At 36.3% G+C, this 12,977-nt stretch overlaps 2 protein-coding genes across 5 annotated transcripts in view; one reads left to right on the forward strand and one right to left on the reverse strand.

Moving 5' to 3' along the window:
* On the forward strand, nucleotides 1–6,141 carry kin (Kin17 DNA and RNA binding protein). 4 transcript variants are annotated; one of them, XM_067392290.1, is made up of 11 exons: nucleotides 1–200; nucleotides 851–945; nucleotides 1,029–1,072; nucleotides 1,169–1,291; nucleotides 2,487–2,671; nucleotides 2,747–2,841; nucleotides 2,940–3,057; nucleotides 5,025–5,144; nucleotides 5,238–5,337; nucleotides 5,482–5,582; nucleotides 6,001–6,141. In XM_067392290.1, the coding sequence occupies exons 1-11, from the start codon at nucleotides 87–89 to the stop codon at nucleotides 6,061–6,063; spliced, it is 1,158 nt and encodes a 385-aa protein (XP_067248391.1). In that variant the 5' UTR covers nucleotides 1–86; the 3' UTR covers nucleotides 6,064–6,141. The 4 variants fall into 4 exon arrangements, with proteins under 4 accessions (XP_067248391.1, XP_067248392.1, XP_067248389.1 ...); XM_067392291.1 differs by lacking the exon at nucleotides 5,482–5,582 and adding an exon at nucleotides 5,436–5,481 and having other exon boundaries at nucleotides 6,001–6,093; XM_067392288.1 differs by having other exon boundaries at nucleotides 5,238–5,582.
* itih2 (inter-alpha-trypsin inhibitor heavy chain 2) overlaps nucleotides 6,132–12,977 on the reverse strand; it is a 22,197-nt gene continuing 15,351 nt past the window's right edge. Inside the window, exons 16-20 of the mRNA XM_067392287.1 lie at nucleotides 11,582–11,695; nucleotides 11,296–11,494; nucleotides 9,609–9,781; nucleotides 9,401–9,512; nucleotides 6,132–6,693 (exon numbers count right to left, since the gene is read on the reverse strand). Coding sequence (XP_067248388.1) covers nucleotides 6,546–6,693; nucleotides 9,401–9,512; nucleotides 9,609–9,781; nucleotides 11,296–11,494; nucleotides 11,582–11,695 — 746 coding nt within the window. The 3' untranslated portion in view covers nucleotides 6,132–6,545. The remainder of the gene's footprint in view (nucleotides 6,694–9,400; nucleotides 9,513–9,608; nucleotides 9,782–11,295; nucleotides 11,495–11,581; nucleotides 11,696–12,977) is intronic.

Raw genomic sequence — 12,977 nt, forward strand, 5'->3', positions numbered from 1 at the left:
GTCACACGCAAAGGAAGCGCGACAGGCGTTGAGACACTGGAAAGTGTTATTTTTTCAATAATTCTTGTGATTGTTTCGCGTTTAAAATGGGGAAAGCAGATTTTCTGAGTCCTAAAGCGATTGGGAACAGAATCAAAGCCAAAGGCCTCCAGAAACTGCGCTGGTACTGCCAGATGTGCCAGAAACAGTGTAGAGATGAAGTAAGTTTATGTTAACATGTTTTTATTCTTCAGTAACAGTCAGTTGGTATCTATTTATTATTATAACTTTAATTTTGAATTATATAATTTTAGGTATGAATAAAAGTGCTGCTTAGTCTGTATTGGTTTTCTATATTTTGTTTAGTTTCCTGCTGGCTTAAAGCACAGATAGTGGTTGTGTCTAAAAAGCTGTGAGCTCCCTATCTAGACAGCACTTTAGGGCGTCGCTGGCTGTCTCATCCTAGTGAGCTCCCTACCTAGACAGAATTTTTGGTGTTTCAACGTAGTTATCTACCAAAACAGCATTATTGGATATCATATAGGCTGTCGAAAACTTTCTAGACAGCATGTTTGATTATCATAGGTTGTGTCTAACCTGCTAAATGAATAATGTAAATGTTAAACCAAGTAAGATACGAACTTAACAGCAAGTGAGCTGCTTTGACAGCATGTTAAGGCATTATAGGCTATGACTGTGTTATTATTGGCTGTGTCTCAACCTAATGACAGCATTTAGGGCAGCATATGTGCACTCTAGTCATTATTTTAAGTATTATAGGTTGTGTTTCAAAACCTAGTGTACCATCTACATTTGGCATGTTCAAAAGTTCATTTAGCAGCTCTACTAACATGATCTCTCTTGCCTGCAGAACGGGTTTAAATGTCACTGCATGTCCGAGTCTCATCAGAGACAGCTCCTGTTAGCTTCAGAGAACCCTAACCAGTTCATGAACTACTTCTCAGAGTAAGTCAACACACCCTATTTATCCATATCCATCCATCCAGCTATCACTGAAATTAAATGAATTTGAAAATCTAAAATTATAGGGAGTTCAAAAGTGATTTCTTAGAGCTGCTCCGAAGACGTTTTGGTAAGCCATTGCTGTTTTGATTTATTCCTTCATTGCAAATTCTGTTGTGCTTGTTCTGTTATTGTATGCTGAGATGGTCTTTGTTGATTTTTGCAGGAACCAAGCGAGTTCACAATAACATTGTGTATAATGAGTACATCAGTCATCGGGAGCATGTTCACATGAACTCTACGCAGTGGGAGACTCTCACAGACTTCACCAAATGGCTTGGGAGAGAAGGCAAGCATTATATGCATTGTACAGAATTAACATCCTCATATATGCGCTACATGCATAACTGTTCAGATGTTTGATTCTATACAATTATTATTATTATTATTTTAATAGAAATTAGTACTTTTATTCAGCAATGTCACTTTAAATTGATCAAAAGTGACAGTAAAGAAGACGTTTACATTGTTACACAAAAATGAAATATATGCTGTTATTTTAAAGGGATAGTTCACCCAAAAATGAAAATTTGATCTTTATCTGCTTACCCTCAGGGCATTCAAGATGTAGGTGACTGTTTCTTCAGTAGAACACAAATTATGATTTTTAACTCCAACCGTTGCAGTCTGTCAGCCGTATAATGGGTGTCAATGGGAACTCCATCTATAAGAGTCAAAAAAACATGCACAGACAAATCCAAATTAAACCCTGTGGCTCGTAACGACACATTGATGTCCTAAAACACGAAAGGATCGGTTTGTGCGGGAAACCAAACAGTATTTATGTAATACAGTATTTATAATGCACCACTATGTCCAACTGCCTTGAGCATCTGGTTGGTGAGGTCTGAATGCACTCTGACGTGATCTCTCGCAGTCATTGACATATACAAGCGAGACATCACTTCCGTCATCAAAACGAGTTTTCAGACCTCGCACACCGGATGCTCAAGGCAGTTGGACATAGTGGTGTTTTAGAGGTAAAAAATGATATAAATACTCTTCGGTTTCTCACACAAACTGATTGTTTCATGTCTTAGGACATCAATGTGTCGTTACGAGCTGCAGGGTTTAATTTGGATTTGTCTGTGCATGTTTTTTTACTCTTATTGATGGAGTTCCCATTAACATGCATTATATGACTGACAGACGGCAACGGTTGGAGTTAACAATTATAATTTGTGTTCTACTGAAGAAACAAAGTCACCTACATCTTGGATGCGCTGGGGATAAGCAGATAAACATCCAATTTTCATTTCACTGCTGAAAATTCGGCTTAGCATCAAGGTAATAAATTCCACTTATTCTATTTGAAATATATTCAAATAGAAAGCAGTTATTTTGAATTATAATATTATTTCACAACATTACTGTTTAACTGTATTTTTAATGCAGCCTCGGTGTGCATCAGAGACTTACGAAAAATCTTACGACCACAAACTTGAATGGCAGTGTTAGGTGTCTCATTCAAATTCTGTGTCCAGGTTTTTGCAAAGTGGATGAGACTCCCAAAGGCTGGTACATCCAGTACATTGATCGTGATCCGGAGACAATCCGCAGGCAGGAGGAGCTGGAGAAGAAGAAGAAACAGGATATGGACGACGAAGAACGCAGCGCCAAGTTCATCGAAGAACAAGTTCGCCGTGGTCGGGAGGGCAAGGAGCCGGAGGTGTGTTTGTGCTTTGGAATTTTTTTTTTCTTTTTGTCTTCTCGTTCAGATTTTTTAATGTCCATGCATCTATAGGAGGAACCAGTGTTTACCGAACTGAAGCGAAAGAATGAAGAGGAGAAAATAGTTTTTAACTTGGATGTTGCTTTAGCGGGACCCTCTAAAACAAGGTATCATCAGTCTAAAAGTGTTGTAAAGCATTATAGTTGTAGTTTGGGTAAAGTAATCTAACAGGATTCGATAATAACCATGTCTTTTACTTCTATAGCAACACTTTGGGTCCTAGTGCCCTCAAAGCTGCAGCCTCCGCAAAAAGGAAAGAGTCTGCCCACAGTGGAGACTCTAGGGACAAGAAAAAGAAATCTGCCCTGGATGAGATAATAGAGGTACGTTTTCATCTTTAATGTTTTTCTTTTTAGCTACTTTTTTCCTTTATCATGCTGAGGATGTATTAAGCCGCCTTTCCACTGTTTTCGGCTGTGAGTGCGCATAACAAGAGTTTCAGTTTTTACCACCTTGTCCTATAAAAACTGTCCATCCGTCCTCTGGCCAGCAGCCATATCACCCTGTAGCCCAAGACTGGTTGCCCACTGAAGCTAAGCAGGGCTGAGCCTGGTTAGTACCTGGATGGGAGACCTCCTGGGAAAACTAGGTTGCTGCTGAAAGAGGTGTTAGTAAGGCCAGCAGGGGTGCTCACCCTGTGGTCTGTGTGGGTCCTAACGCCCCAGTATAGTGATGGGGACACTATACTGTCAAAAAGCACCGACCTTCGGATGAAACGTTAAACCGAGGTCCTGACTCTCTGTGGTCGTTGAAAATCCCAGGATGTCCCATGAAAAGAGTAGGGGTGTAACCCCGGCATCCTGGCCAAATTTGCCCATTGGCCTCTGTCCATCATGGCCTCCTAATCATCCCCATATACTGATTGGCTTCATCACTGTCTCCTCTCCACCAGTAAGCTGGTGTGTGGTGGGCGTTCTGGCGCAATATGGCTGCCGTCGCATCATCCAAGTGGATGCTGCACATTGGTGGTGGTTGAGGAGATTCCCCCTTCGATATGTAAAGCGCTTTGAGTGCCCAGAAAAGCGCTATATAAATGTCAGGAATTATTATTAATTATTAATTATTCTCTGTTTTCTTCATAAAAAGCCTTCCTTTAATCTTGATTTGTTAATAAATTTAACAAATAAAATAAATATCACAGATACGGTAAAGAACACTGTGCGATTCCACTCAGTTTCCCATAAAGGACGCACGACCGCATCACTTACAGTAGCAATTCTTAAATGCACAATTTTAACATATAACATATTTTGATGTTAGAATATTTATCCAAATGGCACACATAAACAAAGAAATGCAAACAATCAAAACACAAATATTTAATATAATAGTTGTTGGGTGGTGGCAAATGGTTCAAATTCAAATATTTTAATGCAACGAAGCTTAAAGGATTAGTTAACTTTCAAATAAAATTTTCCTGATAATTTACTCACCCCCATGTCATCCAAGATGTTCATGTCTTTCTTTCTTCAGTCAAAATGAAATTAAAGTTTTTGATGAAAACATTCCAGGATTATTCTCCTTATAGTGGACTTCAATGGACTCCAAACAGGTCAAAATTACAGTTTCAGTGCAGCTTCAAAGAGCTTTAAACGTTACCAGACGAGGAAAAGGGGTCTAGCGAAACGCTCAGTCATTATCTATTTATGGAACGAACACGGAGCCAGTTCCATTTTTTTCCGTAAGTAGAATAGGGAAGGCGTAGGACATACAGTGTAAGTTTTTTTGAAGAATATGCAAGTGCGTTTTTGGCGGAAGCGCTTGGAAGGCGATCATTTGTTTATATAAAGCATATACATTTACATTTTTTTTCAAAAATGACTGATCGTTTTATTAGATAAGACCCTTTTTCCTCATCTGGTATCGTTTAAAGCCCTTTGAAGCTGCACTGAAACTGTCATTTTAACCCTCAACCATTTGGAGTCCATTTAAGTCCACTATAAGGAGAATAATCCTGAAATGTTTCATCAAAAACTTTAATTTCTTTTCGGCTGAAGAAATAAAGACATGAACATCTTGGATGACATGGGGGGTGAGTAAATTTTCAGGAAAATTTTATTTGGAAGTGAACTAATCCTTTAAATTAGATAAACTTCAGCATATGAATAGTGTTGGAACTAGGGCTGACACAATATCAGATTTTCACTACAAAATCATTGTGGCTGAAATAATTCATAATAACAATATTATTGTGGGCCTCATTCATGAAACAAAACCAGATTGAATTTCGTTCATGAAAACATTTTAATTTAATGCATGCAATTTTTTTTTTTTCTTGTGTTTCTTCCAGATGGAGGAACAGAAGAAGAAATCTGTAAGATCAGATCACTGGATTCAAGAAAACATTGTAGTGAAAGTCATAACGAAGAGACTAGGAGAGAAGTATTACAAGAAGAAAGCGGTCATTCGGGTAAGTGAAGCACTCTCGTTACTGTTGTGATCCACACAGATTCAGTTATATGTTTCCTAAAGTAATACTGTGTGTATGTGTGTGATTTCACAGGAGGTGCAGAATAAATACACAGCCATGGTGAGGATGATTGACTCTGGAGACAAACTCAAACTTGACCAGAGTCATTTGGAAACAGTCATTCCAGCTCCTGGTACTGCATTACTGTTGTTAAACATGCTACTTCTTTCGCTTAAAGTTAAAGATTATTTACTCACCCTGTTATTTTTTCACCCCATGGACCACAAACAGAGAATTTTTGAAGAGGCTCTCAATCTAATCTCTCTTTCTGTCTCAGGTAAGCGAGTTTTGATTCTGAATGGTCAATATAAAGACACGGAAGCCATCCTGGAAGGCATAGATGAGCACAAATTCTCTGCCACACTCCTGTTAGACTCAGTAAGTCCACTCAGAAAACTGTTTTACAGTGTTTTATAAACACTATAAACATGCTGCTGGAATTCAGTGACACTCAGGTCATGAAATCAGAATTATATTTTGGGGATTTTATTAAGCAAGGATTTATAAAATTGATCAAAAGTGACAGTAAATACATTTATAACGTTTAAAAAAAAATGTATTTCAAATAAATGGCGTTCTTTTGAACTTCCTATTTAAAGAATCCTGAACAAGATGTATCACTGTATCCGCAAAAATATTAAACAGCACAACTGTCTTAATCAATGATTAAAAAAAAAAGAAAAAAAGTGTTTCTTGAGTGCACAATCAGCATATTAGAATGACTTCTGAAGAATTATGACACTGAAAATTCAGTTCTCCAGGATTGAGAGCTACAAAGTGTGTTCTTTGTCTTTAGGGTCGAATGAAAGGAAAGACAGTGGAGGGAATTGCATACGAGGACTTTTCTAAACTGGCCTGATGTTCATCTTCTCTCCAGGGCGACTCTACTGTGTCAGAGTGCATAATAAAGACTCTTTAATTACCTCATTTACATACTGGAACAAATCGACCAATGGTTTTTATTGTTTTGGGGTTTTTTTTTCATTATCTTTGTTGTAATTGAAAATGGTTGCATATGAATAAAATATTTAATTATTCAAACTTAAGTGATTCAATTAAATGATTCACTGCAAACAGTCAAGTCAGAAGTGGTATACATTAACATTTTGATGTTTTTTAAGTTTAATTGGCTGAATTAATAATTAAGTACAGTTCAATTGGTTGATGTACAGCACTGTTTCCCCATGTTTTGTATATATTTTCTTGTAGTATTAAAAACCTTTTTTTCAAATGGCTACTTTCCATTTTTTGGTGGTTCTTATGGCTTATATAAAATAACAGATTTCTACCCATCAGCCTCTTTTTCTCTCTTAGCAACTAGCGTAAGGCAGACTCGTGCTCTCAGAGAGCGCTCAGGAAGCTGTCCAGTTGAGGGAGGATATAGTTGGTGTAACTGCCATCAACAAAGCCTTTCCCATTGTTATGGACAAACCAGCAGTAGACATCTGAACCTCGTTTCTTGTCACGCCTGTAGTCCTTCTGCCAGCCCCTGATTGATATACACAGATTACAAAACTTTAAAATATGACATGTGCTAGGTATGTATCTAATTTCAATGGTACATAAAAAGTTGGATGGGGTGGATCTCAAGTTTTTTTTTCAAACATTTTTTTAAAAAGATAAAATAGTTTTCTTAGCAGGTTTCAATCCAAAGTTGCAAATTTAATTCATGTGCAGAATTGGAAAGTTACATAAAACATTTGCGAATAAAGCAGCATTTCCATCCTATGTGTTCAAGAGAACAAAATCATCAGTTCCCGGGAAATCGGCACTATATATATATATATATATATATATATAGTGAAATTTAAGGTTTATATTAAAATTTGTCATCTAAAGCTTCATAAATATAAACAAAGTTTCATTACACACCTTGACTTATAAAATAATGAATGAATAATATGATTTAATGAAAAATTATGAAGCATTTATAGGTCCAAACACCATTTTTGCTCTCCTGTGGTTTCAATGCTGATATGTGTAAAATTAGCTAATTCTTTTACAATATGACATTATTTCAAATTATTTCGTTTCATACAAATGTTACTTCACACCATCTTAAAGTTCTTTTTTTGTTTACTAATCATTTATATGATTTTTTTTTTTTCATCTAAATACACCTGTCCCACACTTTTGAGTCCTTACCGCAACACTGAAAAAGACATTTTCAAAGCCAAACAAATTTGGTTTCTATGGAAACAGAAATTAGCATATGAGCACATGGCTTACAGATCAGGACTACATTTGAACTACATTTTAAAAATGAATTTATATTACTGTTGAATACATGTATATGTGGTGCTAAAAGTCAAAACTGATGTATCACTGATGTATCAGACCTTGCTAGCTGACAGTTATCAGAAATATTAGCAAAAATGTCATTTACCGCAGCATTTTTAGGTGTTGCGGTAAAGACCTTGCATTGCGGTAGAGACAAATTCAAGTTTTAAACTGTAATCTAAATATAAACATGCCATTTTTGCAACCCTAGATGATACCAAATTCATCTAATAAGATGACAGAAATGCAGAGACGTAATGAGAATAGACCCTGACAGATATGAATAGTTATGGAAAAAGAGCATTATAAAAAAAAGAGCAGATAAACTGACAAATCAGAAAAGAAGACAGTGGAGGATAAACAAAAGAAACCAGAGGACAAAACAAAATTAGTTTTTTGTTATAATATAAGTTCATAAAGTATTAGTTTTTGAAACAAGAAAATCAGTTTAACCCAGTCTTTCCTGCAATACCTCTTTGACAAAATACCTTCTGTTGTCTGTTACTGTTTTTCTCTACAGTAACCTATTGTTAAGGTTACATTATTGACATTAATATTGTGTCCTTACAGACACAAACTATCATTACCGCAGCAATGATTTATTTTCATTATTAATCAGACTGTTGTTTTCAAAAATTATTTTAACCTTTCAGTAGAGCTAATTTACACATTAAAATGACAATATTTGTCATAAAAAAACTAAATATTTTATTTTTGGTGTGTATTAAAACAACTGATATCTAAGGTTAGCATCAAAATTTTCCATGGCATAAAGAATAGCATAAAATCCCCTAATTTTAAATTATTTTTTAATAATAAAAATTTTAAAATTAAAAAAAGAAAAGTGTATAAAATAACCGTTATTGTAATGTTGCGGTAAGGACATTTTGTAAGAAGAAGAGATGAAAACCATACAAATTAACGTCTACATTCAATTTTGTGTACATTTTTATATGTGTTACAGATTGTGATGGTTAAAATTGAAATTCATAGAGGTTGATTTTTTTTAAAAATTGGGAGTCAAAAGTGCCCGTAGTTGCAGAAACACCTATATATATATATATATATATATATATATATATATATATATATATATATATATATATATATATATATATATATATATATATAATGGAAGATGCTGCAATCAGTGAAGAAGCCATGGCTTTATTTTCCCCGCCATCATAAATGACTTGTATGTAGGAGCTCGTAGATAAAATGCAATAAACACTGTCATGTTATCTTATGTTTGGATGCCTGATGTTTGGGAACGCAATCATGCGAGACGCTTCTGGGAGGTCATTATACCAAATCATTCTGATGACAGACTTTGGCTCAGGCATTTCAGAATTATCAAACCAGCATTTGAGATGCTGTTATTAAGTTACTGTTTTTGACCTTTGTAACCTTGAAAACAGTAAGATTTTCAGGTAGGTCTAACAGCAATATTCAGGTAGGAAACATACAGACATTAAATAATCAAATGTAAAATAACACTGCACAGTCTTCACTGTATACATTATATATAGATTAATTCTTATTAAAGCTACAACAGACAGTTATTGAGTCAAGAGCAGTGAATGATTTTACTCTATCTTTTTTTCTTTGATTAACATTAATGACAGACAGCAGCAGGTTTATTAGGCTGCTGTCACTTTAAGACCCAACTTAAACGTCACGGTCTGACACACATCTGATGTTCTCCCAACTCTTTACGCTCATTTAACACATTTTATCTAGTTTAAGACTGTGTTTACCAGGATACACACCAATAACGGCATTATGTCATGATTTTGCGTTTTTGTCTATTCAAGTGCAAAAGAGAACTCAAATTGGTACTGGCACGCTGTTGGCTTCCAGTGTGCGAGCTTTGGTAATAAGTATTTTATTGTGTGTGTGATGGTATGTGATAGTACCTGGTAACAGCCAGTTTGTTGCCTTTCACTTCCATTATGGCCTCTTTCTTCTTTGGGTCTGCTCCTTCATGCACACCGTACACCTTCACCTCTGGCTCCTGTGCAAACTGACCTGTTCCGAGACGCAAGAAACATTTGTGAAAAAAAGACCCACACTCCTGTCGGTGTGTTTTAGTAGTTGTGTACATTTAAAAGTTGAGTGACTCACCAATGAGACCGTGAACCTTTGCAGAGTATTTGTTGTCACTGGACATGTAAATGCCCAGGAAGTCAACCTGCACAGGATGCTTCTTCCACACCCGATGCAAAAGCACCATCACTGAAATGCTCCCATCAATCTCCACAGTAACCTGTTGCTCCTTCACTATGGTCACCTTCATCCTGATAAGAGTTAGGCATATATTTAACCAAATGCTTCATCTTATATTTAAAGAGAATTGTATTAAATAAAGCAAGAAACTGAGTTTGATTGACAAGCGATCTAACCAATCAGAACGCAGAATCCGCCATTTTGTCCGAGTTAAACTTGAAAAGTTGTGTGTATTGACGCCTTTCCGCATTTTAACAACTTTCCTTCTCATGTTCATTCATGTTTATTTGATGCTATACATGAACTAGTAGGAAGAGATGATCAATTTACGAGCCTCTTCAGCTGAGGCGCTACACAAATCTGTCACGATCATGGTCACGACACATTAAAGAGCAACAAATCGGTTTTTATTGTTTGAATTTCTTAAAAAACTACACAGTTTGAAAGCTGGGACTTTGTTTAAGATCATAAGTAACCCGCTTTGTCTTGTCTGTCGACGTGTTGTCAGTGTCCTCTTTGCTCCGCGATGTATTTGTCACTGTGTGTGGCGTGACAGCGCCACGGCTTGTCGGACAAAGCAACAGTAACTAAGGGGGGCGGGTCTTTGCGAAGGGTCAATTCAGGAGCTGCACCCTTTGAAGGCTGCATACATCATCGAGGCAGTCTCATTTAAGAAAAATAACAGTTAGATTGCAACATAAGAAAGAAATTACAGTATTTTACACCTCACAAATGAATATCAGTGAATTTTTTACGGTTACTTATCTTAAATATGACATCCTTGATGAAGTATTCAGCCTTCGGAGGTCGCAGCCTCCAAAATGAGACGTAGCTCCTGTCACTGAAGGAGTGTGTTTTTGGTTGTGAGGGAGAGATTACCTTTTTCAGCTTCCCCAAGAACCCAGCATCAAGGGAACAGAGGATGAAGTTTGTTTTTCCGGGGCAGCAACGGAGTTGTGCACGTATGTTTGTTTGTTCCTGGGATTTCGGTGATGAATGCTATGTAACAAGTCCCAGTTCGGCACTGGATTTGCAGATCGTGGGTGGTGAGTAAAGCTGCATCAGATGCCTGTGTTTTGTTGGCAATCGGCACGCAAGTGCATATAATGTTAAAAATACAAATGTTTTTGTTCCCTTTCAACTTATATTGATATCGCAGCAAGTATGCGATCTTTTTCGGTTTTTTTTCCGTTTTTTTCGGAAAGACTTGGTTTAGCGTATCTATTTATTATAAATATGATAAAACTATTTTATAAATATGATAAACTAAATATGATAAGACTTTTCAGAGATATGAATGATGCATTGTTACTCTATATGTACTTAAGATTAACACAGAAACTGTGTGTGATACCCCCCCCCCCTTAATTAGATTAATTAATCAACAAATTGTGAAGATTAAAAATTTTAAATGCTTGACAGCCCTGATATAGATATAAATACTGTGCCAGATGCTTTTATCCAAATCAGCTTACATTGCATTCAAGTAAAAAAAAAATTAAAAAAAAAACAGTAAAATTCAGTAGCTTACTGGTTCCCATGCAGTATTTGTGACGTTTGTTGGGATAAGTTTGTATTGTGATACCTGTTAAGCATCAGTTCAGCTGTGGCTCCCCAAGAGAAGGAGTGATTGTTCCTGCCTTCCATCAGGTCGATTCTGTTGGTTCCTACTATAACCTGCACACCGTCTGTTTTAGAGTATATGGAGATGGTGCCGAAATATGTGTTTATTTTATTGTTCTTCATCTTCTTAGACCCGACCAACTGACCGTTGATTGTGACTCCTGAAGTGGAAAAAAGCACATGTGCAACATGAAATAAATATAGGGCCTCCATTTTTTCATGTGATGGAAGATGCCTATAGAAGTTACCTGTTCCAGGATCTGAAACCAGGTTGAGGATGTGTCCAGGTTTGGAGTCAATGTTGAAGCAGATGTCCATGTTGCTTCTGGGTAAGTGAATGATGAAGTGTGGGTCATTGTCCACTGCAGTAAAATCAAAATGATGAGAGAGATCACAGCAAGAAACTTGTAATTAAAAATGTAATTAACAGATATCACCATACTTCCCCAGCTGATTCATTATATTTCATTATATTTACATTTTACAGTTCTCTAAAATGTTGCTTAAATATGCAAATGATGTATTATATAATTAAATTTGCTCTCATTTGCATACATTCCAAGAACAGAAATCTGAACACTGAACAAAGCCAGATTCAAATTTTGTTTCATTTTGAGGGGGTTATGAATATCTTTTTATCACTCCATAAATCAGAAAATATACTGTCAACAACCAATTTTCACCATGTTTCCAATTTAGGAACAAAATGTATAAAATCAGGCAAGTGATATATGAACAAACCTCTGTAAAAACCTTCAAAATATAGATAGGAATAAAACAGTCAAGTTGGGTGTTATGTGAGAGCTACTGAAGTGGAGATTTCTGGCTCTGCAATGAAATAAAAACTTAAGTGTATTTTGCTTGTTTTCTTTCCCCTAGTCTGAAACAAAACTGACTAGTGCATGAAAAAAAGAAATTGTTTATAGTATCTTGCTTAAGTAACCAATTCTCATTGCGTTCACACTGATTCTGGAATCTCTTTGTGCTTCACTTCAGTTGCGAAACCCTTCTGACTTATAAAATAATGTTGTTTTGAGCATTTGAATCGAAATGCATGTGAACCAATTTAAGGCTAAAACAGGGCTTTAACAGCGTGTGCCAGCGCAAACCCCCTTTTGGTGTTAAAAAACTACTTTAAGGATTTACTAAAGACACACAGAGAAAGATTAGAAAAATTAAAGCATAGACAGTTAATTTTGCAGCTGACCTTACTGTATTTGCACAAAGACTATAGAATAACACACTCGAATTGTTTTGAATGGGAGAAAGTGTAACGCGCAATATGGCGGAATAAGTCTTGCCTTCTAAAAAAGAGCCAGTCACCAATTGGTAAAGTCATCGCGTCACTGCACCGGCCGTTAGAAGCTCCGGTTTCTATAGAAACAGTCAGACTCGTGCCTTCGAAATAAGGCACAAGAGATGTGCATTTAGGATTGCGCATGTGCATTAGCTTGATCCAGATTTTTTGTCATGAGCGTTTGGAAACTTGGAAAATTTATGAGACAGTTGTTGACAGTTGATTTCATTGGTGATTTCAAATATGAAATTTAATTGAAAGCTTGGCAAACAGCTTTAGAGAATTTGATGTTTCCCCATTCAAAGAGATAGGAGCTGCACTTCAATGCCTGAGAGGTGTTTCAAAGA

Source organism: Chanodichthys erythropterus, chromosome 8 (genome assembly GCF_024489055.1).
Source record: "Chanodichthys erythropterus isolate Z2021 chromosome 8, ASM2448905v1, whole genome shotgun sequence".
NCBI lineage: Eukaryota > Metazoa > Chordata > Actinopteri > Cypriniformes > Xenocyprididae > Chanodichthys > Chanodichthys erythropterus.